Source organism: Eucyclogobius newberryi, unplaced genomic scaffold, assembly GCF_026437365.1.
Source record: "Eucyclogobius newberryi isolate DKJ021-1_F unplaced genomic scaffold, fEucNew1.0.hap1 SCAF_14, whole genome shotgun sequence".
Lineage (NCBI taxonomy): Eukaryota > Metazoa > Chordata > Actinopteri > Gobiiformes > Gobiidae > Eucyclogobius > Eucyclogobius newberryi.
In genome coordinates, this window is record NW_027315768.1 from 13422085 (window position 1) to 13446353 (window position 24269).

The 24269-nt window shown below is 39.0% G+C and overlaps 2 protein-coding genes across 2 annotated transcripts in view; both read left to right on the top strand.

Moving 5' to 3' along the window:
• The window catches only part of baz2bb (bromodomain adjacent to zinc finger domain, 2Bb), a 34532-nt gene extending 19133 nt beyond the window's left edge, over positions 1-15399 (top strand). The window contains exons 10-33 of the mRNA XM_072445388.1: positions 541-633; positions 727-788; positions 984-1049; positions 1521-1586; positions 2613-2657; positions 2802-2834; positions 3112-3177; positions 3252-3383; positions 4139-4381; positions 4453-4679; positions 6398-6472; positions 6557-6761; positions 6834-6896; positions 6961-7105; positions 7651-8042; positions 8882-9179; positions 9329-9481; positions 10031-10191; positions 10723-10868; positions 11919-12054; positions 12143-12289; positions 13390-13685; positions 14954-15097; positions 15176-15399. Of these exons, the coding sequence (XP_072301489.1) occupies positions 541-633; positions 727-788; positions 984-1049; positions 1521-1586; positions 2613-2657; positions 2802-2834; positions 3112-3177; positions 3252-3383; positions 4139-4381; positions 4453-4679; positions 6398-6472; positions 6557-6761; positions 6834-6896; positions 6961-7105; positions 7651-8042; positions 8882-9179; positions 9329-9481; positions 10031-10191; positions 10723-10868; positions 11919-12054; positions 12143-12289; positions 13390-13685; positions 14954-15097; positions 15176-15323 (3542 nt within the window). The 3' untranslated portion in view covers positions 15324-15399. The remainder of the gene's footprint in view (positions 1-540; positions 634-726; positions 789-983; positions 1050-1520; positions 1587-2612; positions 2658-2801; positions 2835-3111; positions 3178-3251; positions 3384-4138; positions 4382-4452; positions 4680-6397; positions 6473-6556; positions 6762-6833; positions 6897-6960; positions 7106-7650; positions 8043-8881; positions 9180-9328; positions 9482-10030; positions 10192-10722; positions 10869-11918; positions 12055-12142; positions 12290-13389; positions 13686-14953; positions 15098-15175) is intronic.
• A 1530-nt stretch (positions 15400-16929) lies between these two features.
• LOC140359423 (WD repeat, SAM and U-box domain-containing protein 1-like) overlaps positions 16930-24269 on the top strand; it is a 28094-nt gene continuing 20754 nt past the window's right edge. Inside the window, exons 1-7 of the mRNA XM_072444349.1 lie at positions 16930-17355; positions 17826-18013; positions 18930-19016; positions 21068-21161; positions 22158-22191; positions 22284-22324; positions 22651-22757. Coding sequence (XP_072300450.1) covers positions 16955-17355; positions 17826-18013; positions 18930-19016; positions 21068-21161; positions 22158-22191; positions 22284-22324; positions 22651-22757 — 952 coding nt within the window. The 5' untranslated portion in view covers positions 16930-16954. The remainder of the gene's footprint in view (positions 17356-17825; positions 18014-18929; positions 19017-21067; positions 21162-22157; positions 22192-22283; positions 22325-22650; positions 22758-24269) is intronic.

Genomic DNA, 24269 nt, shown 5'->3' on the forward strand with positions numbered 1-24269 from the left:
TACCTAAACGGCATGAGAAAAGTCTTAAAAAGGTCTTAAATTTCACTTGACCAAACCTGGAACTATCATGTACTCAAACGGTTATATGTTTTCTAATTGTATTACACTTTTTTATGAATTTTGTTGTTGAGCATTCACAAAAAGTTAGATGTCCATTCAATCTATCTAATCTATTCTAATTATTATATATGCTGTATTAGGTATTTTAAGTATAGAATAAAGATAATAAATATGAGCGTTAATGCTCGCATCCATATTGGTTTGATCTAAAGCGTTTATGCAAAATCTTAAATGTATTTGTGTTAACTACATTTGATATTGCACATTTACCTCAAAATTGGAATTAAACCAGGACTAAACTCGAAATTAAACCTGGATTCGATCAGAACTAAACAAGAACTAACCAAGTCAACATCAAAACTAAAATGAGCTCAATTTAAAAACAAAATCCCGGCAACAACAAGTAAATGTGCAGTCAAACCTGTCATATCCACTGTAACGATACAATATGAATGATAAAAAACAAACTATATTTTGCAGAAATCGCCCGACAAGCCACTCAGATGAAACTAACGAAAAAGCTTGAGAGGCAGGCCAGGGCGCAAGCGGCGAAGGAAGCAAAAAAGCAACAAGGTAAAACTCACTTTTTCCTTTTATACCACTTTCAAATCTCATCATACAATACTAGTACTCTGATTTCTACCATTGTTTACTTTTTGAACAAAGCGATATTGGCAGCCGAGGAGAAACGCAAAAAGAAGGAGCAGTTGAAGATTCTTAAGCAGCAAGTAATAACACTTTTTATCTATGGCCGTAGCCCAAATGTAAAGTGCAAACGCTTTAAGTACATATTAGAACATCTCTCGTCCCAAATAGTCTCTCAGTCATTTGCATAGAGCCACTGCAGCTTCCTCCCAGTCCATTCTATAACACGCATGACTTCACTCTTAATTCATTTGATCTGGCTCTCATCCTTTTACCAGGAGAAGATCAGGCGCATTCAGCAAATCCGGCTGGAGAAGGAAGTCCGTGCACAGCAAATTCTCCAGGTTGGTCCTAAAAAAACGTATTGCTGAAACATTGTAAAATATTTTGATGGGATTAAGTGTCTGCCCAAAGTTTAATCTAAACTAAGTTACTGCATGTGCTGCGGACATGTCACTAATGCTTAATTGGTTCTTTGAAAAAATCTCTTAAAATATGTAAAGGTCAGCTGTTTTGAGAAGTAGAATGCACTAAGAACTCGCTCGGTAAACTGGAAATGTTGTGGAAAGGGGAAATATTTTCGTTTTCGATGAATGGCGTATCAGCTGACACGCTTCACGGGATTAATTTAGGCTGTAATAACTGACAGTAGATTTTACATAATTTATTCTGGCAGCGAGAATCTGTAACGCACATGAAAGATTTGACATTTATCGTTAATTGGTAGAAATAATTATCTCAAGATTTCACAAACCCCATTGTTGTTTATAAAAATGTGTACTTGTCTTTAATATTATCATCCGTTTGGTTCACAGGCAAAAAAGAAGAGGAAAGAAGAAATTGCCAACGCCAAAATGTTGAAGGCAGAGAAACAAAGCCAGGTGAGATTTGACCTTGAAGAAGATATTCTGAATTATTTGTCATTATCGCAGTCTTCCTGGAGTCTTCTGTTAAAATAATCTCATTTAAATACAGAAATATCATTTCCTCTAGTACAATTTGTTTAAATTTCTTATTCTTTCAAAGTGAATTCTATATCTAATTAGAAGTTATACATTTTGATTGATTCAGTTCAAAGTCAAAATCATTACCAGGATGGATCGTGCCGTAACACGACCAATGTTTCAAACCTGTGCCCTTTTTCTAGAAAGCAATAATACTTACTTATTATTGGCCTTTAATCATGCTCCTAAGTACCTTTTTATAATGGAATTTCATGTTTTAGAACTTGAATTAAATTGTCTAAAAATATCCACACATCCTCTACTGGCTGCTGAGGGGATTACATCGAGGAGATAAATAAACCTAGCTTGCCTCCAACATGCTAATGCAGCCACACAGTGTAATAAACACAATTTGATCTGATGATTTATGAATTTAGAGACGGCACAGAAGATCACGGATCTCTACGTAATTATGCACTCATTGTAATAATTAAGTATTTTTGTTATTCTTTGTTTTATTTTATACATGTAAAAACTGAAGAAATAAACACATTGAGCACTAAATAGGACGCAGAGAGAAAGCAAAATAAATGAACGCAACACAAAAACGTCCCACTTAGTCCTCTCCCTCTGAACCTCAGTTCCTTTGGACTAAGTGCAACTCCAGGGTTTTGACTGAGGGAACAGACTTATAATGATGTTAAAAGCTCAATAACTTGGTATAATATGATAATAATAAAATACGATCCAGATCCAGAAGAAATATGTGCTTGACAATGTTCTAATGAAAGTACACATCACAATTACCACTGTTTATTAGAGATCTTTTGTAGATCTGTGATTTTAGTAGAAATTATCAAAATAATTTAATTTAACTTCATAATTCATGTATGAGACAAAGGTGTTTGAAAATTAAATAAATCTATATATATTCATTCTAAGACACTGATTGTTTTGCTTCAGGAAAAGGCGATGAGGAGACAACATGCAATTTTGCAGAAGCACCAGGTAAACTGTATACAAATAAATACATAATGATGATATTACACTACAATAATCATGTACGCAGATGTTTAGCACATAATAGTGTTACAGATTGGTTGTTTCTTCCATGTTACACTGTGGTTCTCTGTCTGAAAATGTTTCTATCAGGTGATGGAGTTGCATAGGCTAGATCTTGTTTGGGTAGGTTTAAACCCTGAATTAACTGACATTAAGTGTCTGCAGTCATTCCATTCCTGTCCTGCATGTTTTTGCCCCCTTGTGGTAACCATTATGTCCCATCTCATAATATTTTATAACCAATCTAATGCATTTTTACTTCTCCTCAGACAACTCAAATGTCTTTTTGATTTTGACCAGTTAATTTACCATCACTGCATGTTCATTATCATATTTGGCCCTTATTACACTCATAAACCTCTAAATGTGGAATATATTTATTTAACATTTGTGTTTGTAGGAGAGGGAAAGAAGACGACAACACCTGATCCTCTTAAAAGAAGTGGAGGCTCGCAGGAAAGCAGAGGTGTGCAGTGCCCGGCCTCTTGTAATATCAGAGTGAAAACTGACCATGTTGTTCTTTATGCCACGTGTGATCAGGAGAAGGAGCGTCTGAAACGGGAACGAAAAGATGAGAAACTGTTGAACAAAGAAAGAAAACTGGAGCTCAGGCGACTGGAACTGCAAGAGCTGAAGAAACCCAGAGAGGACTTGTGGTTAACAGATCATAAGGTGTGCCCCCTGTTTATATTATCAATTTATGTTTGGTCAATAAAAGCGATTGACAAAGCAGACTGAGCAACAGCCACACGAAAATGTCTGTACACCTGCAAACAAGACACTTAAGAAAGCTTATGCACTGACATCATTTTTCTTGCCTATATTTTGTCTGTAAAATGTAAACTGAAAGCGGTTTGACTGCACAGGGGGAGATGAAGGACACTTCAACTTGGGGGAGATGAAGGACACTTCAACTTGCCCCATAATTCATTTCTTTAACAAACATACTCCAAAAACATCTTCTTTAAGTAGAGAAAAGTCATCAGTTCAACTGTGTGTGCCGTTCCAAATTATCATTGATAAATGTGAGCGTAGCCTGTTTATCTAGTGTACTTGAGAAAATTGTATTACTCACTATTGACACTCATACAACGTTGCCACTCACTGTTGAAATTCCAAATGTTGTGATGTTACCTACCTAAACACTTTACATCTCAAAGTGGCTTAAACATGGATTCAGAAATCTGTCATGAAGAAGAGATTGAAATGGTGCCATCAAGTGGAGACTTGGTTTATTACACTTAACAGATGCAAAGGTTGTTCAGGAACAAAACATGGATGTATCTGTGAAATTGCAATTGCGACTTCACAAAACAATGTATTTGAATATAAGAATAAATATGAGTATTGTATATACCGGTAGTAATATTGTGTTACAAAGTATTATTTGTCATAAGTCCTCTAAACATCCCTTTTACTTTCCCCAGCCTCTTCCGGAGCTCTCCCGTATTCCTGGCCTGGTTCTGTCTGGGAGAACGTTCTCCGACTGCCTCATGGTTCTACAGTTTGTTCACAGATTTGGAAAGGTTCTGAGCCTAAATGCACTGAGTCTGAGTGAGCTTCAGGCAGGTTTACTGAACGTGACAGACGGTGTGAACAAAGTGCAGAAGCTGCTGGTGGACATGGTCTCTGCTGCTGTGAGGGACCCCAGTCTATCTCAGGGGCACAAGGTTAGAGCGCTGTATGAAAAACCCATGTTATGTGTCTTTGATTGACATCCTCTTTATTAACCTTCCTTTAGATGAGAACTGCTTCAAGAGAGCTTCTGTCAAATGTGCAGATAGACAGCGACAATGTATCGGAGGCTCTAAGGATCTACATGGAACATCATTGTGAACCAGATACTTCCAAGAGCTCTCTGGCCATCAGTCTTGGCACCAAAGACTTCCGGGCACTTCGGCCGTCAGAGAAGGCCTCCATACTCGCATATCTGGTGAACGAGCTCTGCCGATGTAAAGCTGTGGTCAGGTAACATTGTTTTTCATCATAACTTTTTTTTATTAATTAATTATTTTTTATTTCATATATTTCTTTAGCTTTCACATTTTAGAACAAGAACAACAAACTGCAATTACATTAACACAATTAACATTAAAACACTTTTCAAACAGTTGCAGACATGTATAAAGAAAAACTATCCCACTGCTTAGTCATTGGGGGTTAACTAGGAATGCAACTAACTTGCTAATTGATTAATCTAGTAATTATTTGATCAATCAATTGGTTTATTTAGATTTAGATGGAGATTTTTACAGAATTTTCCTTGTCAATTTGATTACTGCCTTGTTATGTTAATTTTTCTATAATCGATTATTTTAACTTTCAGCCCCAGGACACACAACATTATTTTAAAGGAGACACATTATGTTTTTTTTTGTGTTCAACTTTTTAAGATGATCGGGTCATGTGACTTCCTGTTCAAAGCTGCAGACCTGATAAGCTCCACCTCTTCATAATGACGTTTCACTGTTACAAGCAGCAGATTTTCATGTGCATGTTACTTTTAGAACCCGTCATGTATCCCGGTCTTAATTCGTCAAATAATCAGGTGAATAGGTGAAAATAGGGATAGGACTTTTCTGAACACTCGAGTCTCAGCTGCAGGACAGAACAGGATTACTCAAACTGTTGTAGATGCATAGAGCCAAGTTAATGGCTCATAAAAGTTAATTTTGCTTAACATGTCCTCTTTCAACAGACACATGTTCTGGTAAAATAATGGTAATTGTACATGTGCCACTAATTCAGACTAACAATTTGATTGATATTCTGTTCAGTCAGAATCAAAAGAATATGATGAATATGATGGATGTGGACAGAGGGACAGACTCATGTGGTTGCGTCATTCCAGACCTCATTAATTTTTAGCAGTGCTGGCCTGGTTATGAAAGACATCTGGTGTAGTATAAAGGCTCCCACTGTTATTGTTAATCATACAATAACATCTAAATGTGTATTCTTGTTATTATTATTGGAATATACACTAGTTGAATGGTTAGCACTGTTCACAAGTAAGTGAAAAAACTGGCCGGTGTTTACATTTGTATCTGGGCACTAAGGCTGCATAAATTAGGCAGAATAATCCTGACTAATTGACTACTAAAACTAGAAAATCTAGACGATACAGACTCTAAATCAAATGCAAAGAGACATTTTATTGTAAAGACAGTATGAATATTCTTATAAATGTGTTTCAGCGTCCTGTTGTACGCAACATTTTATGGACTTTTTCCCATTCAAAATATATACCATTTTATTTAAATAGTGAATCATTATTGCAACAGTCCTAACACTGAATCATTCTGAAACCCATGGATATACTTTTTTTGTAACTATTCTCTATCTGAAAGTCTTATATCAGTATATTTTTACCTTGACCTGGACACAACAGAAATATTAGTTTGACTCGGCGATTTCTAAAACAGATTGGGTACTCTTGTTTCTATTATAATACACACGGTAAAGGAAACCGCATAAAGACGGCTGAAGAACATGGATAGGCAACATTCAAATACAGTCCATGTGTCAAAGCAGAGTACTAGAGTTTATTGAGCAGATGAATACTACGTGGGACCAAGGATGGAACGCCTCTTCTTTGTCTTCATCCATTCAGCGCCTCACAGACCTTTTGTCCGGATGGTAACAGTCTTTGGTAACAGAATCTACCTAAATGTTATGTTTTACAGTGAAATTGACAAAAGCATTGATCACATGGCGAATTTGAGGAGGGAAAAGTGGATTGTGGAAGGTGCTCTTCGCAAGTAAGCCTTTCATTTACCAAGTCAAACAGAAATCGACACAATTAAAAAGAATGTTCCGTTTCGACTCATAACGCTCTTTTACAGACTGAGGAGCATTCATGCCAAGAGGACTGGAACAAAAGCGGCGGAGGGCACTCAAACTTGCGTTAACCTTGCGACGACGGACAAAAGGAAAAGAAAAGAAGGCTACAGCGAGGAGGAAGAGGATGAAGACGAGGAGAGTGACGACGAGGAGGATGAAGAGGCAGAAGAGGAGGAGGGCAAGAAGTCTAAGAAGACGGATGAGGAGGTCAGGAGCAGAGCCGCCCGTGTTTACATTAGCGTTTGCCGGTTCATTAGCTATAGATTTTGTTCCCAGCAGGACGACAACATAGATTCTGCCAGTGTGGAGGAGCTGGAGACCCAAATCAAGAGCGCGGCGAAGGTAAATAAACAGCACTAATTGTAATACAGTTTTGTTGTAAAGTGCACTTTTTTGTACTTTTTAGCAACAGACTGAGCTCCGACACAAACTCCTTGAATCCTCTTATTTCCTGCGCTCCATGATGCTGGGGCAGGACCGCTACAAGAGGTGCTACTGGCTTCTGCCCCAGTGTGGAGGGGTCTTTGTGGAGGGGGTGGAAACGGAACAAGGTTTGTACTAGTAACTCATTTTTGATTTATTTTTTACAGTTACTTAAATGAGACGTAATATGCTTTTCAGGTACGTGGAATAAACTGTAACATAAGTAGAGCATCATCTTACATTCTTACAAACGTCAATATTGATTAATAATAGAAACAGGTCCATTGACTTCCTGTACAAAACTGCAGAACAGATAAGCCCCGCCTCTTCATATTCATAGTGACAGTGTTTTTATGGTGAAGATTTTACAAACTTGCTGTAAATGGTCTAGCTTATGGTAATTTGGGTCAGTTCTTCAGGAAGTATTTGTTTTGGCGCGTGAGCAATAGTTTATAGTGGACACGCCTGCTTTACTTACTTTTGTCTCAGAATCACAAAGTCGTCTTTTAATTCTACCGTTTCTGGACATATTTTGACAAACAACCAAAGTCATTGCTGTTCTGTCCAGTTATCCTGGCATAGAGCGAAAACTGTTTGTTTTTTTAAATTCTCAACATGACTATATTGGTCATTTTGTTCATATTTAAGATTTCCTGTCGTTCAATCTGTCCAGGTCATGAGGATGTTCCCATAGAAAAAAGACACAGCACCGGACACGAGACGCCTTTAAAAGAGGAGGAGCTCGACAGAGAGGCCAAAACGAGCACAGATCTAAACGTCAGTGTTCACAGTAACATAAGTGAGCCCAAGAACGCCAGCCCCGACGACTCTCCACCAGAACATAGCCATTTCCTCAGCCCCAAGTACAAAGGCAGATCATGGACAAGTGCGTCTGGACCTCATGACAGCAGTGTGTTTGTGAACCAGTGGATCAGCCATCTGCCTGCACCGTGTTCTGAGCCCTTTGTCAGCACTACTCTTGGCCCTTTTGCATCCTCTTCACAAACCTTTTCAGCTCTCACGTCATCTAGTGCCCATAGACCTACTGGTGACACGCTGCAGCAGGTTGGTTGGTTGGTTGGTTTACATTTATTCTAGATCATTGAAGTACTGGCTTTACTTTACTCACACAGCTAAAGTAGAAAACCTTAAGGTGACACATAGAAGGAAAAACTCAATCATTATGTTTGAATTATTTTGTTTTCTGGCACAGTTCTCTCACAATATATGAGCTTTTACATTGAAACGACAACATTTTCCAGTTTGCTCCTGAATGTGTTTTACTTAATTGAATCAACTTGAATCATTAAGTTGTATGGGAGATTGTAACTTCAAAAGGCCTTTTTCTCCTATAGAGACTTAAAGATCAGCCCTATAGTAGACTATAAGTCGCACCTTTTTTCATTGTTTTGGCCGGGGTGCGACTTATATTTATACTTATTTACTTATACATATATATATATATATATATATATATATATATTTTTTTTTCTATATCTTTTTCTATGTTTTTTTTTCTTCTTTTTATTGTGCGTTTTTTGGCTGGTGCGACTTATAGTCAGAAAATACGGTTTCTTGTATTTAACGACGGATTGCACTGAAGGACTTTTTGATGTCAATTTCTAAACCTGATTTATTCAAGTTTTTTACTCAAAATACCTGCTGTAAATTTAGTTTGTATCTAATTATGCCAGCAAAATGATGCAAACAACTCTGGTTTTCTGATTTATGTGTGCTAAATGTGTGTAATATTGGCAATTATTGTTTTTCAAAAATGTATACAAGTAAGCTACACAAGAAGGTTCAAATTGATGACTCTAAATTTAAGATTTTTTTTCCGCCCTTCACTATAAAAAGAAGAAGAAGTCATCTTTAAAATGGCCTGTATGCGTTTGTATCCCCAGCTTGCACAGTCTGGCACCCATCAAGGCGGAGAGATATTGTGCGACTTGTCCTGTAAAGTGACGAGTTCGAGCCTGCCCTTCTTCTCTGGCAGCTCTGTACCCCCCACGAGGGATCTGACCTCCCAGCATGCCCGGGCTAATGCGTGCAGTGTCCCCCTCCAGACAAGTCGCCCCTCTGTCAGCGAGCCCCAGCCCCGCGTGGCCCCGAGCGACAGGCCCACCACAGCCTCCTCCTCCTCCCCTGCTGAGGAGGTGGCCCGGCCCCAGGAGCTCTCTGGCCCCATGCTCGTCCCCGAGGGTAAGAAGCATGCTGCCAGCACTCGCACACAAGGGCATTCAGACGGGCAATATTCTCCTCCAGACGACATGCGCTGACAACTGTCACTTGGTCTTGCAAAACTTGCTTGTGAATGTGTGACGGTTTTAATGCGTCCTCCTCCTTGGCAGACGTGCAAAATGGCTGGTGGTGGGTGTCAAATGTGGAGGAACTGCGTCATCTGTCCAAGACGCTTCATTGTCGAGGCATCAGAGAGAGAGCTTTAACTAAGCAGATCAAAAACCATATGGAGTACCTGGCCCGACTCTACGCGCAGAAAGATGGTGAGAAAGTGCCCATTAAAGGGGACATATTTTGTAAGATTTACTTTAATGAGCTTTTCACCTTGTTACAACAGTGTTTCCTCATCTTTAGTTTCATCAAAGTTGTATTTGGATTGATTCATGCATGTTTGAGTAATCCTGTATTGTCCTGCAGCTGAGGCTCGAGTGCTCAGAAAATTCATTTTTTCACCTATCCCCGCCCACATCCCTGTAGTGATTGAGAGTAATTCATGTTCTAAAATGTCACATAGCTACTTTTCAAAAACATAAAACAAACTAATGATAAAATGGTGAAATTTCACTATGAGGAGGCGGAGCTTTTCAGTTTTGTAGTTTTGAACAGGAAGTCCATGAACCTGTTTCTATTACGAAGCCATTTTAGATCGATACAGCAGTTTACAAAGAACAAAATGTTAAATCTGCTTTCGTTATAATGTGATACTGAATGAAATATGCATAACTTGTCTTCTTTAGCTTCACTACTCTGTCTTGCCTGCACATTTCAACATGTTAATTATCCTACATCCTATGTTATGTTTCCTTCTATAGATGCTGTTATTGATGTTGCAAGGCTGCAGCAACAAGTTTATTGTAAGGAGACTGTAGAGCAGTGGTGTGTTCAGGAACAGGCCATGAAGTGGGACATTGCTGCTCTGAAACAAGTTGAGACCTTGGAATTGAGAGTAATTTCTGCCAAATTACAAATGAAGGTAATTGTCTACATTACATTATATATTATATTACATGCTCAATAAAATATAACTTGTAGATTAGGAATTAACATGGCTTCAATCAGTCTTTTGTTTTTCTGAATGTTACTTTTGTTTGATGGGATAGTCTCTGTGGTAATTTAGTTTTACATTGATTGTCAGTTTGTGAAGAAAAGTTGAACATTTCTGAAAGTAGCGCTGAGTTCTAATAATGAATCCCTCTATCCGTAATCAAAACACAAAATTCATCCAAAATGCAGGGACATTATCAGCATAAGCAACACATTTTGAACATTAATTTAACAAAATAAAGATGTCATATATTTTTGGCAGGCTTTACCCATGTTACAGAATTATCTCTATGCATGTAAATCTGCTGCACATGTCCAACCAGGAAGTAAAACTATAAACTAGAGACATTTTAAATATTTTCATGTTAATTACGTTTTACATCCATGGTTTTAATATAATGAGTAGTTGAATGAGTCATAATGCTCTTTAAAGCATATGTCTCTCTGCTGCCCCCTTCAGGACTGGACGCCGCCTAGACTCCTGTCCCAGTGGGAGGATCTGGTTTACCCTGAGCACAAATCCTGGACTCCAGAGCGGCCTCCCAACAGTCCTCTGGATACAGCTGTCAGCAGACTGGCCGAGCTGGAGAGGAATATCGACCGGAGGTTAGGCAACACTATTCCATCAGACTAAACAACGACTGGTGCAATGTTTATTTCCACCAATTTTGATACTAAGGAAAATGCCTGATACTTGCAACACAATTTCCACATTGATCATTCATAAATGTCTTTTTTTCTTTTGACAATATACATTTGAACACATATAATACCAGTAGTTTTAATTTTCTCATGAAACAAAATGTATACTGATTTGTCTGGGATGTTCCACAATATGATATAAATGTATCTAGTGTTCATTTATTAAGTTGCAGGTGTTTTTATTAGCAAAAATTACATTGGTGTGGGTGAGTCGCCTGCTTGTCTCCATGGAAGGTTTTATATATTTTTGTGAAACATTCCAGGCAAAATTAAAAATGTATAGAGCCCCTTTAAAAATGATTGTGTAAAGATGATACTAGATAAGATAAGATAATCCTTTATTGTCCACACATGGGGAAATGTTGGTGTTACAACGCAGAAGATACAGGAGGATAGGACAGATAACTTATAGGAAGTTTAAAAAACACTAGAAGAACTCTTATAAACAAAACTAAAAACTCTTATTAACAAAACTCCTCTCGTATCTTAATAGGGAATGGAGGGGGGAAAGATAAAGATAAGATTAAAATAAAATAAAGTAAATAATAATAAAATAAAGCAAAGTAAAAATAGCTAGCATAAGATGAAATAATACTAATACTAATGGTAAGTAAACACTCTTATTTACATTGATTATATGCACATGAATAAGTCCTTAATTGCTTGTGAGTATGACAGTATGACAGTAGTTATGTTAATCAATGCAATTCTATTACAAAGCTCCAAATTAAAGCTCTTATTATATATTTTTTTCCCCTTCAGTATTCATACTTTAAATTAGTGTCTGTTTTTGACACTAGCTTTAGTATCGAAAAGTAAAGTTTCGTTTCACCACTAATGCCACAAAGTATACGGGTATAAGATAGCAGAGTAATCAGCCGTGCTATTGGGGTCTAGTCTAACCTGCAGAGTACTTACAGTAGCTTTGCAGTACTTGACAGTGTGCTTTGACAGGAGTGAGGGAGAGGACGCCCCCTGGAGGAGGCTGTGGCACAGGGCTCTGTCTGAGGTCCACAGCGCTGCTCAGCTGGTCCTGTGCGTTCAGCAGCTGCAGAACAACATACCCTGGGATGACGCTTTTATGAATGTGGTGTGCAACTCCCTTTATATATAGATATATATTTTACACTGTGCACATTGATGTATGACTTGCACAGATGATAATTTGTGTCTTTTAGGAGTGCCAGATTTGTCACCGTGGAGATGATGAAGAGTCACTCCTGCTGTGTGATGCTTGTGATAAAGGTTACCACGTTTATTGTCACGAACCCAAGATCACCTCCAAACCTGCCCGCGATTGGTTCTGTTCGGTTTGTTCAAGAAAGGTACACGATTTTTTTATTTTTGAATTTATTTACAGTATTTTAACTTCTGAGAAATTCTGAGTAAGTTATTGCTTCAAGCCGCTAGTTCACAGTAATTACTTGCTGAAGTACAAATCATTTCCATATTGTAACTAAAAACTTTCTCCAGATTTACAAATACAATTGTGGATTTATGCAAGTAGAATTCTATGGTGGACTTTTCTGTTTGTTGACCTTATTTATGGGTCGTATCTCTGTAATTACAGGGTCTTTCTATTCACATTAACACATTAGATTGATGTTGCAAGTTTGTGGAGCCAATATCTTTAAAAACATTGATAAAATTCAATGTTTTGGCTATTTCTATTCTACTTATTTGGCACTTGCCCTCCATCACCAGATTATGACATCAAATTTTAGCACATGAACACCGCCTACAATAATGTTAAATTGTTTTCAGATGACTTTAAATTAGTGTCTCCACTGGCTCCCCATCAAGCAGTGCATAAACTTTAAAATACTCCTCCTCACCTTCAAAGCTCTTCACCACCTTGCCCCCCCCCTACCTGTCTGACCTCCTCATCCCCCACCGCCCCTCCTGAGCTCTCCGATCCTCCTCCTCTCTCACCCTGGCTGCACCAACATCCCGACTCAAAACTTTTGGCGACAGAGCATTCTCCCGAACAGCACCCTGACTCTGGAACTCCCTCCCCCAACCTGTCCACCACTCTCCCTCACTCACAACATTCAAATCCCGCCTAAAAACATACCTCTTCACCCAAGCCTATGACCTCCCCTACCCCTAGCCTCCTCTACCCCATTGCCTACACTTCTACCCCCTGTTACATCCCCATCTTTTTCTCTCTACTTCTTCTGTCTTGTTCATTTTATCTGTATATTAATGTGTATTGTACGTGTTGTCCCCCCCTGTCTGTAAATACCCCCCCTTTTTTTTTATTATGTTCAGCGTCTTTGGGTCACTGAAAAGCGCTATATAAATAAAAGTTATTATTATTATTTAAACGTAAAGATGAAGTCCTTGCTCTATAACATTCAAGCATGTCCATCATCTGCAAATAAAAGTTTAGCACTCACCAATTAAAAGTTGCATCTCTCTCCAGACCCGTGCAGGTTCCGTCATTCAACAAAGTGTCCAATCCCTACGGACGCTGAGGCATCCCACTCAAACATCTGGAGGAGGGAAGCGAGCCAGTGAAGGAAAACCAAACGGTAAGCCATCTGTGTCCGGAGAGCTCATCAAAGAGGAGGCTGCCAGCCGGAGCAGCAGCGCGCCAAGGAAAAGTATCAAGGAGGCTAAGAAGAGGAAAGCAGACAACGGCACGCCCGGCTCCGAGGCCAAATGCCAACCGTCCGCCTCAAAGAAGGCCAAAGTCTGGAGCGATGATGAGCTGTGCCAGTAAGTATCATATCGTTAGTTTCGTAGGATAATTGCCCAAATAATTGTTCGATTGTTAAAGGGAAAATGGAAAAAAAACAAAAATGTTTTCATTAAAGAGTTGAATCTCTTTTATTATACTGTCATGAGCAGTTCTGTTAGAGTTGTCAGTAAATGTAGTTAAAAACATACTGCCATGTTATAGAAAAGAAACAAAATGACTTGGGGAAACTTCTATTATTTCTACAAACTTCTGTTCCAAACAAATAGTAATGGTGGAATAAAACTTTCTACATTGTTAATGGAAAAAGAAGTGTTGTCCTAACGAGTCGTAGAGTTGTAAGGAAAGACAGGAGACTCTGGATGTCTGAGGCAGTAGAAGTTTATTTACTATCAGTGCAGGATCCATTGAATACACATTGCTCTAGTATTCGCTTTTCCAGCCTCTGCTTCCACACACAGAGGTTTAAATACCAGTACAAACTGGCCTTCTGAGCTACAATGACAAGTGCGTTACATTCCACTTCTGTGAGACGAGTTGCCCAAGGAAACTGACGATGTTAGAGAAGGACATTTTCTGTAACAGTTGCAGACGCTTGTCTCAGACGGAGCTCATCACACAGAAGTGTCAACAGTGGTAGAGATGGAGGTGTCCTTGATAAGACCAAAAGACACACTATTTGTTTCACCTTTCTAAATACAAACAAAACTTTTTAAGTTAAGTTTACAATGGGAACACATGCTAGTCATGTCTAGTTTTTTAAAATATTGGGAGAAGAGATGTTGTGATTTTTATTTTTTTAAATAAAACCTGTATTATGAGACAGAATTTCAAACTTGTCAATTTGAAACTTCAAAACATTTTATATTGACATGTAATTAAAAAAGAATACATATACAGTATGTTTAATACTTTTGGAGTGTAGATAACGTAATATTAAATTATGATGATATATAAATACTTACAACCGTACAGGGACATCTTTTATCACAATTTCCTGTGAAAGTTATCATCAAAACATTCTTTGTATTAGCGTTGGTTTCCCATAGTTTAATATAGAAAGGTGACGGAAAGGGTGAAGGTTATTATACAACTTTATTATATCATGTAAATTGAACATAAAAGCTGATATTTAACGTTGAAAGCAGTTGACTTTGACAGTTTGTATGTTTTGGTGTTTGGGGTATTACATTCTTTATGACAACAAGATCATTTTGTCAGCTGGAAAAACTTGATGCGTTTCCAGACCAGTCATAACTTTCATTTGCTCATATTTCTCATTTTGAAGGCAGCTGTTGGGTGAGTTAGAAACCCACCAAGACGCCTGGCCGTTCCTCAAACCTGTGAACCTCAAGTCTGTCCCCGGATACAAGAAGGTGGTGAAGAAGCCCATGGACTTCTCCACCATCAGAGAGAAGTTCACCAACAAGCAGTATGTGGTTTAGATGAGACTGCAATTGTCTCCGGGATTGAATGTGTTTCCTAAATGAAAATATGTGCTGTGTTTTAGGTATTCGAGTTTGGAGAGCTTTATGGATGATGTGAACTTAGTCTTTGACAACTGTGAACGATTCAATGAAGATAATTCTGACATTGGAAAAGCAGGACACATTATGAAAAGATTTTTTGACAAAAGACGGACTGAATTACTCAAGTGATTTACTTTCAAGGCATTTTGTGACAATAATAAAAGTATTTCAATCAGACATTTATGTAATTATTTGCAGCACTATAAGGGTGTGTGGCACTGTTTACCTTTTCTTCACAAGTCTTTGTTTGTATATAGAGTACTACTATTTATGTTTGTTTATAGAGTACTACTATTTATGTTTGTTTATAGAGTACCACTATGTGTGTAACTGAAGAGTAGAGTTGAGCATTGCATTTGCTACAATACAGTGCCTCACGTGGAGGAAGTGTCATTTTGGTGGCTGTTGTGTGAATATGTGGTCGTTTAATTTTCTTAAATGATACAAATATGTTCAATGTCTTAAAGGTGCTCTGTGCAACTTTTTGGAGGAGGGTCCACATTGTCTTCATGGAGATATTATTACATTAAATGTATCTATTTCCATGGAGACAAACAGATGATGGTTACTGGTCAGGTCTGCAGTGAGTCTGTTCAGTCATAATGTTTTTCAATGTATTTTGGAGCAATAACAACATTTGGAAATATGAATTAATGCAAGATTAAGTTAATGTCTTACTGTGGAATATTCCGGGCAATTCAATATAATCTATAGAGTCAAACATTACACAGTGCACCTTTAATTTACTTTCAGTTTCGCCAAGAATCACAGGACATGGGCTGTTTGACTGTAATCCAGAGGTCCATAATCTTCTGGTCCTGTGTTGGCTTCATGACTAGAGGAACAGTTCTTGTTTAAAGGTTGTACAGTGTACTGCTGTCGCTGAATAAATATGTATTTAATGAACCACTTAAATCCATGTTTCATTTTCAGTTGAATGCTATACATGTCCCATATTTTGTATGTTTTGTCACTGGATACATTTACTCGGCTATTAAAAATGAATAGACTTGAATAATTAGATGATTTTTGCTGTGTTTACAAATTTGGTTTACAAGAGCAATCTTAACAAACACACATGTGTCAGTTAATATAGGATTTTTGAAGTAACTGTTGTATTTGAAAGACAAAGTGCAATATATTTTAAAATGACGTTTAATCTTAAACATTTTCCAACGTTTGTCTTTTCCATATTAGTTTATTCTTTTATCTGATGACATTTCAATCTGAAAACTTCAGAAATCAAATGATAAGATTTTTGGTGTTTGAATGGAAACATAGACTGTGTTTCCCAAAGGATCATACAAGACTATGGTGGCACAGGCAATCCTTTTTGAGTACTTTTATTAAAATAAAATAAAAAAGATCAAATAAAGCCACGTTTCTGATAATGCAAGCTAAAATCATCTTTATACCATTTTATTGCTCCGCTGAGATCATAGTCGTAGTCCATTAATGGAGAAGACTACAGTATGTTTTTCCTTTTGAAAATACTGATATGCTGATGTACTTATTACTTCGCAGGGTATTTACACTGAGACATAAGTTGTGAGTGATGCTTGGTCACATGGACAGATAAGGCTTTATTAGCGCACTTAAACAGGAAGTAGTCTGTCCTGTTAGTGACCGAGGCAGACAGCAGGGCTTTCGTGTTCATTTATTTCCCTTTACATTTTACAGACGACTCAAGCCTTTTACTACTACAAAAGCGCGCCCCCGTCAGAGCTCTCCCCGTCTGAGCGCCCCCTCCTCGGGTCATCATGGTGTCCGTTATGCGCACTCTGGAGCAGCACATGGACGAGGTGAGCGGCTGTGCCTTCTCCGCGTCCCTCCTGGCCACCTGCTCCGGGGACAAGACGCTCCGTGTTTACAGCGCCTCCGCGGACTTCTCAGAGCGGCCCTTCTCGCCTCTGTCCGGTCACGGTTACGGGGTTCACTGCTGCTGCTTCACGTCCTGCGGCTCGCACTTGCTCAGCTGCTCCACAGATGGCGCTGTGGCGGTGTGGAGCGCGCGCACAGGTGAGCTGCACGCGACGCTGGAACATCCGGCCCGCAGCCCGCTCCGCGTCTGCGCAGTAGCGCCGGACTCGAGCCTCGTGCTCGGGGGCGCGTGCGATGGAACTGCGGCGCTCTGGGACGTCGACAGCAAAACACTGCGACGGTAAAGTGTCCAATATTCATGAAAAGTGCCATATTTATATAAAAAAATGACTGCGTTCGCGGTGACGTCATACAGCCGGGACTCTCATAGCGGCCATTTTAAAAGGGGCACGCAATATATAAAAACCAACACGACTGCATCCTTTTCTACGGCATAATGAGCTACAAATACTTTGATTCTTTAGACAATAACGGCAAACTAAGGTACACGACAAAACTATCATTTCTTGGTCGTTCAACAGAGCAATGTCCTAACAGAACACAGGTTTTTGGCATTTTGGCCTCACATTTCCTGAATTTCGTATGTAGTAGACGTGCTGTTGTGCCCCTTTCAAAATGGCGGACTCGGTTGCCACTGCACAAGTTCCCGGATGTGCGAACGCCCACATCCTTGTACCACATGAAAAAGTTGTTGAAAACAGCAATGTCACCCTGGAATAGTTCCACACGTTTGGATGTTTTTCTTCCCAGGACTCTTGCTGTGAGTGAAGCCAGCGTGGTGGCGTGCTGTTTCTCACCCTGCAGTCGGATGTTTGTGACGGGGAGCACCCACGGCGCGCTCCGGCTGTGGGGAGTAGACGGGAGCGCTCTGTGTGTCCAGAAAGATGCTCATGACCAGGGGGTGACCTGCTGCAGCTTTGCACCCCAGTTCAAAGTTGGTACGTGTTTGAGATGACAGTAGGATTTAATGTGCAGATTTGAGTAGTGTATTTAACCCTGACATGGTAGTACAGTATACCCCCTTGTCTGGAATTTTTCCGAAGTTAAAGGGGCCTTGGCTTGATTGTATCTGAATATATTTTGTCCTTGGACACTTTATACTCCGGGAATATTATCGTCTAGGCAAATTCGTCCTCCCTAGGCCAGATTATACCCCCATGATCATCTTTTTTCCTGATGTATGGTCTGGTAAATTTAATAAAAGCTGTAATCAGGGCTCCCGCGGTTTGATATGCGCCAATTTTTAAAGGTGCAATTTTCCTCCAAGGATGGTTTAATGTGCCTTCATTATTTCGAAAGGTACATGCACCATAGACATACTATTACATGGTGTATAGGCCTATTCAACATCAGGAAATTTGAATATTGGCTTCCCAAAACTTAATGGAATCATGGAAATGATAAATAAACATAAAGACATAGTCATTTAAATGTATTACCAGTAAGTACTGTATCATAATACACAATTGTATTCACAATTTTTGTATGTAATGAAAATTGGTACAGTTTTAGCTAATGGGTGATTTATATGGGAGCGCCATCCCTGATAATCAAATTGACAGGGGTCTTACTACGTGCAAAGTTTAACCTATGAACAAGGCATGTATGAATAACTATTTTTTTTTTAAATATTTTGCCCTGTTTGGATCTATGTTTATTCTTCTTATATTCTTCAGGTCCTCATTGTAAATGTGTTGAGAATGATATTGCAACTCAGATTTATGAGCCAGTATTACAAAATAGATCATTTATATACACATTTTGCCTCCAACTGAAAACATTTGCACATGTAAACCGTTGTTATGAAACCCAATGATGCACAAACTCATGATGTCAACGTGCTTTTTCTTCCAGACGGCTGCAGTGTGGAGTTTCGATTGGACTCCTGTGGACAGGACTGCCAGCTGAAAATATGGATTGTCTCTCAGCGTGAGGGAACAGGTACGACTGACCCCTTCTCTCCCGCCCAACACTGCACGCCGCTGTGTTAACCTTGAAAGAAGAGTTTTGTTTGTGTGCAGCAGGCAACCCACTGATTAATAATGGATCACTTTAAGACGTGTTTCTGAAATACAGCGCAGTCAGAATCGGGTGCATAGTATTTCTCCTCTGACATTTATATCTACTGCGAGTCGACAAATCAAGTCACAGAGCACTACCAGGAGCATGCTGATGCTGTGCTTGTGGGCTGTATTAATAGTCCATCCATAACAAGCAGCGTTTGCTAGTTGCTTAGATGTGTTGCCGTGGTAACATGTTTTACAGGAGCTTGCGTCCCTCGTGGTGATCGGCTGATGTCTATGGAGAGTTTTATCAAAGTAGAACACTGAAGGAGACGGGCTAATGTGTGTGAGTTTTCATTAAGGTGTGAAAAGGAACTCTGAATAGAAAGAATAGTTGTGTAGGTTATTAGTGGAACTGTTTTGCAATTTATGTATCTAACCAGGTTAAAAAAAACATTGAGATTGAAAACTCTTTCAAGGGTGACCTGGGCCATTTTGAAATGCGACATATTGATGAAGAAAATATAGATGATAAACAATAATATGAAAAGTAATTTTATGCTGGATTATCCCAAAACATATTCTGAATGTACAGGGTTGTTTAAAACACTTGAGCTGCTCTGAATAAATAAGTTACTTATTCAACCGTCTCCACCTCAAATATTCTTGCAAAGAAAAATAACGGTCCACACTAGTGTAAAAACAATTTGCAAAAAACCCCAACAAAATATATTTATCCATCCATTTTCTACTGCTTGTTCCCTTTCGGGGTCACGGGTGACTGGCGCGCATACCCAGTGACTTCGGGCCTTAGGCGGGGTACACCCTAGACAGTGGTCAACTCGTCGCAGGGTTAACACAGACATTACAGACAACCATTCACTCTCACATTCATTCACTAGGGCCAATTTAGTGATACCAATTTTGCCTAACACATGCATGTCTTTGGACGGTGGGAGGAGCCGGAGAGAACCCACAGTAACACGGGGAGAACATGCAGACTCCACCCAGAGAGATCATGTGATGTTGGTCTAGTCCGGGAATCGAACCCATGATCTCCTTCTTAGGAGGCAAGAGCGCTAACCGCCTTTGCCGACAGATCTGCAATAGCCGTGGGGGACGGACAGAACTGCAATAGCCCGTGGGGGACGGACAGAACTGCATTTGCCCGTGTGAAAATATTCAGCCTTCCCGCCCGTCCATGTTTTCTGCTGCGTTTTGCAGCATACCAACGACACTCAGTAATTCACAGTTGATGATTGCATAGTTTCCGACTCAAATAGTAGTTTGTCCTGACAAATTGCAAGATCAGGCTGAACGCAGACCTGAGCAGGGAGAAGGGGAGAGACACGGACTTGGTGACCTGGCTGTAACCCCTCCTCCCTGTAGAGCCGCTAATGCTAGTGATTAGCGTTAGCATTAGCAATTTACTTTTGCAAATACTGAAAAAAAGTACGGTATCTAAAAATGTCAAAAGCAATAGCCCCCCTAAGACGGTGAAAGCGATCGTAAAGAGGTAAATCTTGTTGAAATCAGTGAAAGTGTTAAAAAGTGGAAAAAAAATCCTACAATCCTAAAATACAACAATATATAGTGTCTGCTTTATGACAAAAGCAGACACTCAATAATTGCAGCCGTTGGGATTTGAATTGTGCCGTCTTGAATTGTGCTTTCTATTGCAATCTATTGTGCAGTACTAAATGTTTGATTACTTTAAATTACTCACTGAAACGTGCTTGTGTTGAAAAGGCTTATACAAATACCTCTTTATGTACAGAGTAAGTGCAGTGTTTATTTGTTTAGTATCTAGTATAAGCCTATTCTGCTGTGACTAAACATTTGCTCAAGAGTCCAGACAGCTGTCAGCAGGAACCACAGATGTGAACTGCGTGAGAAAGACGCATTCTAAACGTTTGTTGTTGACCCTCTGTTCTACCAAGTCTTATTCACTTTTAATGTCACTGTATTTGTTTTTGTCATTGCTCTCAGTTCACTTCATGAAACTGCTCCACGTCCTCACCAGCCAGTCGGCCCCCGTCCTGTCCTGTGCCTTCTCCTCAGACGGAGCACTCGTTGTATCTGGGTAAAGATTGTACTTTCTCATTCCATTACCTGCTGTTACTGCTACAAAATATTGCTAATTTCTCATTGTAAAGCTTTGGTTCATTCTGTTTCATCTGGCATACTTTCGAGATAATCATAACATAAGTAGTTTATAATTTTATATTTTGCTAATTGTAAACCGCAATATAAAATTGCTCAATAGTAGAAAACGGATGCACTGACTTCCTGTTCAAAACTGCAGAACTGAGTCACATTTCACCGTAACAAGCAGCGAATTGTCATTTACGTGTTTTTATTTATTTTAAAGTGGCCTGGTGACATTTTAGAACCCAACATGTAGCACTTGGAGTCTGAAACTTTCAAATAATCATAGCCAAGTACAGGGATGTGGATAGGGGGTAGGTGAAAGCAGAACTTTTCTGATCATGCAAGCAGGACAATAACAATGATTAGGAAACTCACTTTTAGCAAGGTTTAATGCTCATCTAAGTTGATTTGTCATATGTCCCCTTTTAATGTAGTTTATTTAGTACAGTTTAGATTGAACATATCTGTGGTGGACTTGTTCAGGCTAATTCTGACTGTTGAAAAAAACAACAACAATCACACATAAAGGTGCACTTTGTAACTTTTCTGCTTGTCTTCATGGAGGTTGTATTGCTTTGCCTGAATGTTCCACAGTATGTCTCTGTAGAAATGGATATGTTTAATGCCAGAGTTGTTGAGATTTGTGGATGTTTTTGAATCTATTTTTGAGCAATAAGAACAGCTGTTTGTATTAATATATGCCAAGTTATACCATACTGAACATTCCAGGCAAAGAATAACGTAATTTTTTTTTAACATGTGTAAAAGAAAATCTTACTCCTCCATGGATAAAATATTCACCAACTATCTAAGTATGAATGCGGGTACAAAACTAGGCCAGGACAATTCTAATAGATGGGATTTTTGACATGACAATAATAACCTTATTATAAAACTCACATGTTACTAAATCATTCTTTCTCTCTAGATCTGTGGACAAAAGTGTTTCCATATATGACGCGGTAAGCTGTGTGATAAGTAATCATTTTATATCCTAACCAAACCTTCCCTGTGATAACAAATAGCTTCTGTCCCGTGTCTTTGTTCTTCCCAGAACCTCGGAACCCTACTGCACTCCCTGAAACAGCACGGCAGGTAAAAGCCCTGGTCTCCCGTCGCTATGCAATCTCCACTGCTTCCTCACAGGCTGTGATTTAAGAAACCTCATTGATCAGATCAAAACATGTGATTTTTGCTTGATTAGTTTTCCCCCCGTAGCGCTGTGGCTCCGTTCTAACAGCGCTAGTGGTGTTTTCGCAGCTTTTTTACCCCTGCCTGACTGAAGTGGCATCACAGGCAGGCAGCAGTTTGCTTTGAAGTGCTTTAAAGGATTTTTGATACAGTTCCTGTCCTGACTTTATCTTTGAGGGGTTTTTAAAGTTGTTATCTGTGCTATCTTCTGTATGCATCCTCTGGTTTAGATACGTTACAGCTGTGGCCATGTCTCCTACAAAGCCCTGGCTGGCCACAGGCTCCATGGACCGGACAGTCAAGGTGTGGAGGATAGGAGATGGAGACGATGCAACTGGTAAATATTAACTGAATACTGAATTTGTTACATTTTTACCCTCTGATTGAATTTTTTTTAATCAAAGTTTATAAATAAGAATTCTCCAGGGGAATAATTTACAAAAAAACCTAAATTAATGTATTATTGAGCTTAATAACAATTCTAGGTACAGTACAATTAAACATGGTCACCAAACACGTAACTGCTGTCATGTACAAATATTCATATAATAGCAAATCTTTGAATGAAAATACAAAAACAATAAAAACAATGAGCATGCTAACTACTACGCTTCTGTAGTTTGTGTTTTTCACTTTTGCAAAATCCCCTTGAAGTTAATTTTGCCCAGAGCCTTAATGAATATGGGAGCAGAAGCCAAGGTGGAAACATGCAAATGAAGCCATTTTGAAACATCTGCCACGAAACATGCTACTTTTGCCTATTTTGTTAATGGTTACACACAGCTGCCTGCACCACCTTCTGTCACATAACATCATATGATCGCACCTGCCCCCCACTGTTAAACCTGTTATTCATACTCTTAATATTCAAACCACATAGACAACAAGCATGTTTGTTATTTGTATCGACACCAAAATGGTATTAAGAAGGCATTTATTTAACAGATCATTAATATTCTACCACTTGAAGATGGGTAGTGGGTGTCTGGGGCCTATCCCAGTGTCTTAGGCGGGGCACACCCTGGACGGGGGCCAGTTCGTTGCAGGGTTAACAATGAGACATCACACACGGACAATAATTCTGCTGCATTCAACTACCCACTCTGCCACCGTGCTCAAAGAATGACTGCTAAGAGGCCAGTGATGTATAGTATCCAGGTAAAAGAAGAATGTGAAAAGGAAGAGACTTAAATTGATACAACATATTCAGAAGGGACAGACCTGAGGGTCGTGGAGGGCGCGTGTTATTTTATGTAAATGGAAATTTATAAAATGTCTTTTACTTTGCTGGAAATAGACTTCCAAATGCTAAATGTATTTTTTTATGGCAAATTAATTGAATTACTCAAACAGTGTGATGGAAATAATGAATAGAAGGGGATTTAAAAATAAAGAATTAAAAGGCATGTATAGTTAATTTAATATTTAACAAATTATTGAGGGACCAACAAGCATCACCAAATGGTCTGAAACACTCTTTACAAACAGACCAGAACGAATCAATAAGAGTAAGAGTTAAAGAGTTCTAATTTAGCCACTGGACTGTCTGATCTTAACATGATCTCTTTTTGTAAGGAAACTTCAAACTAAAACAAGACAAAACAACAAAACTTACTTGACTCAACTTAAAATTCCTAAAAATCTATTACCCTTACTTGAAAAGACAATCATGGACACAACATATTGCTGAAAGTTGTTTCAAAAATAGCAGTTTATTTATGACACAACTCAAAATGATTGTAAATGGTTTCTTGTCAAAGTAAAGGAAAGTCTATTGCAAGCCAGGCCATGGACAGAACTTGCCCTGTGTAAATGGGAACGTATGGTCTGTTCTGGAACTAAGGGATCA